General features: G+C 42.9%; 1 protein-coding gene across 1 annotated transcript in view; it reads right to left on the bottom strand.

Annotated features, from left to right (window-relative positions):
* Positions 1 to 237: 237 nt before the first annotated feature.
* The window catches only part of g2e3 (G2/M-phase specific E3 ubiquitin protein ligase), a gene marked incomplete in the record, with an annotated part of 10,756 nt that continues 5,410 nt past the window's right edge, over positions 238 to 5,583 (bottom strand). The window contains 5 exon segments of the mRNA XM_035673578.1: positions 238 to 2,954; positions 3,277 to 3,448; positions 3,547 to 3,586; positions 3,790 to 3,962; positions 4,054 to 4,238. Coding sequence (XP_035529471.1) covers positions 2,611 to 2,954; positions 3,277 to 3,448; positions 3,547 to 3,586; positions 3,790 to 3,962; positions 4,054 to 4,238 — 914 coding nt within the window.

The following is a 5,583-nucleotide window of genomic DNA, read 5'->3' as shown; positions in this document are numbered from 1 at the left end:
TACTGTATTTACTGTATTTACTGTTCTGTGGTCAGGTTTTGAGTCTACCTTTCAGGGACAAATTAACTGTTAACTGTGCACTGTCCCTGCAGACATTAACAAAAAATTCAATAAAAATATTAAAATGTCAGTCAGGAAACAGAAGAAGAAAATCAGACAGAAAAGAAATCAGGACAACAAACGGTTTGTTTCTGCGTTTATAATCCACAAGAGAAAATAGAGGCTGTGAAATGAGCATTCAGTAAACAGGAAGGAAACACAAAACAGATAAATAACAAGAAGGAAAAGGTTCAACAACTCAGGAAAATAAAATTACCTGAAAAACTGAACAGACAGAAAGAAAAAGACATCGGTATTAAACTGATTCTGCACGTTCTGCAGCTGTAACACAAACTGAACAGATTCTTACACTTTGTACCCAAATCTCTTCATTTTACCAATTAATGATGACATAATTATGGTTTTTAAATGGGATTTTAAGGCTATACTGAATAAATGACTGGGTTGTAATACATTGCAGTGTTTCTAACAGTTTAAGTTTATAAAACGAGAGCCATCCATTCGTTAAATCTCAGTTAAAAAGGTCATTAATGCATTATAATCCATAAAGTTATACATTTATCCACCAAAAAGTTAAGATGAACCCTGAATTTGCCACTTAAATGAAAGTGTGAGGCAGTCTTACACACACTGCTCATTTCACAAAAGAAAAGAAAACATGACAGACAGAAAAACTCATCAATAAAGGCTTAAAAAACAAAGTACGTGCAATAAAAAAGTAGCTTTTATAAAATCAGCACCATCATTTTTAAACTAGAAAACATAGAAAGATCCTCACATCACAACTGAGCTGAATGTTTTAGGAAAGAGCAAAAAAAAAAAAAAGGTTTAAAAAAGGCAAATTTAAGAGGATTTGCTTTGAAGTTTCGCTTCGCTTTGGCTTCGCTATGGAAATATTTGATGTATCAGCTTCATTAACGAGTGAGACGACAGCACCAGGCAGGGGACGATATTATCACGCTAATGCTCAGATATACAGATATACAGATTCTTAAAATGACACAAAAACACACGGATGACAGACAAGCTGCTCAACCTTGTGTTGTGAGGATACGACGGACAACGAGCCTTCAGCCTCGCTCACAATAAATCAGTTGTGACGATTTACTAATAAATGTCAACACTTTTCTCCTAAATGACGGCAACAAATTAAAAACAATTAATGGCTGGATGTGATAAAGTAACAACCAGTTGAGATAAAGCAGAAACCTGCTGATATTCTGTTTCTGCTCATCAAACCTCGTCTTCAGACAGAGACTGTATCCACTAACAGGAACGTAGACGCATCGCTACAGCAGCAGAAACGCCTCGAACCAATTCACTATCCTAGATGGTGGTTGCATTAAATCATCCTGCTCATTGCAACAGAATAACATCATAATAATCATAATATATCTGCAGATGAAAACTCTCTGATGCTACTGAAAGGTCTTTACACACTGGAGTTGTTTCTTGCGATGAATTTGAACGTCGATATTTTGTTGTTTCGTCACAATCGCTTTAATATTACGCAGCGAGAGAAAGTAATTGTGTTTGTTCAATTGTTCGGAGCTTTTACACCGTGAATAAAAGAATCAGTCACACTGTGAGGAACCCGTCGGGTTGTGGAGTCCCATTTTCAAGCCTTCAGTTTATGGCCGTTGCCATGACAGTTAGTCGGAGCCAGCGGAGGTCACGTATCGCGAGTTGAGCTGCTCAGTTTCGACTCATCCGTAGCAGGAAGTCGGCGCATTTCTCCATAAGACTGTATGGTGTCTGTTTATATTGCAGCCAGTGGAGCTCCCCCTGCTGGACATTACATAGAAAGCAGGTTTAAGACACTTTCGTGTTGGCATTTGACGTTAGCTCGCTTTTGTGGTGAGCGGCACTGTTCTCACCACAGCTGATGTTTCCACTGTGGTCTCAGGTGAATTAACTACAGTTTTCCTCAAGTTCAAATTCAAGTAGAATTTACTTTATTTTACAGAAAATTCATCTTCTAGTGAAAGTGTTTGTTGAAAGTACGATTAGCTTCGCTGTGCAGGTATTAATCAACCACAGGAAGAGATCTGATCATTAATTAATGCTGTTTGTATGTAGATGTATTTAGGTTTACGCAGGCGACCTGAGTAAAGTGTTTCAGTGACTACATATCTAGGTTCTAAATTTCCAGGTTTTCCGTGCGGCTGTTTTCAGTAACCAGGCTTCATTCGGCTCCACCTCTTTGACCATGTTTGGAGTCCGGACTGCTAAGATGGCGACGGACAGATTCGACCACACTGAGCTTCATAGCGGTTCTTCACAGACCTCTGTGGGAGGGCGTCACAGAGACCGTTCTAATGATACAGTGTGTTGTGTATCTTCAGGTGTGTGTGGGTTTCATTTTTATTTTGAATGTGTCGGTGTGAATATTTCTCATGCGACATATTCACAGCCGAAGTATTTGTATTATCCGTCTCGCTCCCGCTGCGTAAAGACCTTTAATCATCACCGCCTCGTTTAGAAACTGATTTCTTTTGTTAAAAATATCTTTGAATGTAAATCCTAAAATACTTCCTGCAAACTCCTCCTCTAACTCGCTGTGGGGAGGAGGTGCACATGGTGGCTGATGGCCTGCTCCATGGAGCTTTTGAAGGCCTGGTAGGAGGAGGTGACAGGCAACAGGAGGTGTTTGGAGTTGGGCTCCCTCTGAGGGAAGAGCCCCTCGTCCCTCCACACCTCCGTCTGTGGTCTGACTTTTCTTCGCTTTCTTCCTCCTCTTCCTCTTCCCTCCTCCTGCTCAGCTCCTGGTGGGGAGGAGGTGACAGGGTGGAGGAAAGAAATGGTGGGAGGAGGGAGGAGGCCGGCGGCTGGGACCTCCTCAGCTCCTGTGGCGAAGTGAAGGAGGTCCTGTAGGGAGATGGAGCTCCTCCCAACTGAGGAAACAAGAGAGGAGAGGAGTTTAGAAGGAATGTAAACATTGACACATTTTTGACAAATGAAAGATGAAAAAGAAAGTTTTGACAAATCGAAACTTAAATTCTTTACATGAACGACGGAAACACAATAATTGTATAATTCCTAATTTCAAAGAGCAAAACTGTAAGATTGAGTTTCCAGTTCCACCAGAGAGCTTTTTGTCCCTGTTCAGCTTCCATCCTTCCTGCTGCTGTTATAAACTTCATGTTTAATTAGTGTTCACGGTTTACATCTGAAGAGCTGAATCAAATAATTCAACTAGAAAAGGACTTCCTGTACCTTCACACTCCAGCAGGAAGTGTCTCCAGAAGGTGACGATGGGCGTCTCTCTGTCCAGTCTGTCGTCCTGCTGCGAGAACTCAACAGTGAAGAGCTGACCGACCGTCTGAGCCGAGAGCCGAACCGCCGCTTCACAGAAAACACCGCAGAACTCCGACGGGAAGAGCTGCACCTGGATTAAAGGATTGAAGGATTGTCGCTGTGAGTGCTGGAAAATCTGATAAATCTACAGCGGGTTAAAAACTGGAAACCAAGAGAACTTTAAATCACCTGATCAAAGACACCCAACGTCCGCAGACCCTCCCGAAACCTGGAGGAGGAGTTAGAACAGTTGAGCAAACCTTGGTCAACAAGCTATGTGCTAGGCTAATCTATGCTGAAAAGACATTTTGAAGACGGTTCACTCTCTGCTCACACACACACTGCCTCTCACACACACTGATTAAACAGAGACATAATATGCTTCAGTATCTCACATAGAGAACCATTTAAAGTGTCTCTGTGTGTCTCTACCTCTGCAGTGGAAGCTGCATCCTGGTGATCAGAGTGAAGCTGACCAGATCTTCCACCAGAACATCTCTCTCCTCCAGGCTGCTGATTGGTCGGTTGCAGCCGGCCAGCTCCAGGTACTCCCAACTTGCCGCCATGACTTCTTTCAGCTCGTCTAAAGACTTCGCCTTCGCAATCTAAAATCAGCCATTAAATCAATATTCTACCTGTGGTTATAAGAATGTAATGCTGTTACTGTTGTCTGTAAGGTTTGTTTCTTTTACTCACTCTGCTGACTTGGCGGGTGGAGTGTGTGTCCGGGGTCATGTGTGCGACGGTGAGCGGCCAGTTGGGCGGGAAGTTGAACAGACACTGGTAGAGAGCACGAGAGAAGAAGCCAACAGGAGGACCGCCGTGAACCAGAGAGAGAGCGAGCAGGCAGCCGACGTCAAAGTACAGGTCCTCACGCAGAGCTACACCACCAAACACCCACAACACACACACACATATACTGATCAATAATCAATAAAGATACAGTGTATTCTGATCAATAATCAATAAAGATACAGTGTATTCTGTCTGCTATGGTAAATGGAAATTTGACCACAGAGTATCGGCCCTGTTGCTATGGTTACCTTGAACAGAGCCATGGTTGCAGTTTTCACATAATTAAAAGAATAAAATAATAATAACCCACGACTGCACTCCATCAACTGTGGTGAGTCAACCTGCAGGAGTGAGGAGAGCAGGCTCAACAATCTCCACCTGAATGTGGAAAAAAGATGTGCACCGCAAGCAATCCCAACCATTTTACCTTAAAGCCGAAGACTGTTATCAGCAAAGGTTATGTAAACGTGTGGCCTTAAAAACCTCATCAACCCTCTCTTCCGACTTCCTATAGTTCAATTAAACAAGTGTAATCAAAGTAGTCTATTGTGCTGTATATGACTCTATAGACACCATGTACTTTATGTCAATTCAACGTTAAATTGTCAAAAGGGTGGATGCAAATGATATAACATGTTCACACAGGCTCTTAAAATTTTGGACAGAATTTTATCCTATCATGCAGAAATAAAAGTGTCCTGATAAGATTAGAATAATCACTTTGCTTCGGAGTTAAATCATAATTACCAACGAATTAAAAAAGCTGCATAAATTCCAGGTGTTACCAAATAGTCCATAGTGCTGATTGCAAAGGGGGGCATTTATTTTAGTTAACCAAGGGGGATAGTAGTTGCATTTTTTGTGGAAAGGAGGCGAATGAGAAGACAATTCGAGGTGACGAACTATTAGTTGTAGTGCAATAGGGAGCGAGGATGTTGTGAGAGATTATTAGCAAACCATATGATTATCAACGCTCCTGTGGAAGAAACGGCTCTACTATTTAGCCACCTCAAACCAGAACCCCTCACAGCCTGGTTCTGAAAAGGCTGGAGGCATAGTGTGGGGGGGGGATTTCACCCTTGCAACCTGATGGCTTGCGGTGAATGCGTTGTTTGGTAGAATGGTCCAGAAGGGGGGAGAGGTCACAAATGAATCTCTCAGCTGCCCTCACTAGCCTCATTACTGACAATATCCGTGCATGTGCAGAGCCCGACCACACGTGAGCAAAGCTGGCAGGAGCTCTCGATGGGGCACTGTAAAGGTTGCATGATGGGTGGGGGTGGTTGGGGGACAGGTCTCAGATGATGTTTGCGACGACCTGCAGTGTTGAACTTGCTCTGGTCACGTCCTCATCCACTGCAGCACCGCGATCTTTGTGTGCACCTCTCCTGAAGTCCCCACAAACAAGCTCGTCGTTTCTCCCACATTTCA

The sequence above is a fragment of the Morone saxatilis genome, unplaced genomic scaffold (assembly GCF_004916995.1).
Source record: "Morone saxatilis isolate NCDOM2014 unplaced genomic scaffold, NCSU_SB_2.0 Contig3, whole genome shotgun sequence".
NCBI lineage: Eukaryota > Metazoa > Chordata > Actinopteri > Moronidae > Morone > Morone saxatilis.
The sequence above is the reverse complement of the archived record's forward strand: the minus strand, read 5'-3'. Positions and strand labels throughout refer to the sequence as shown.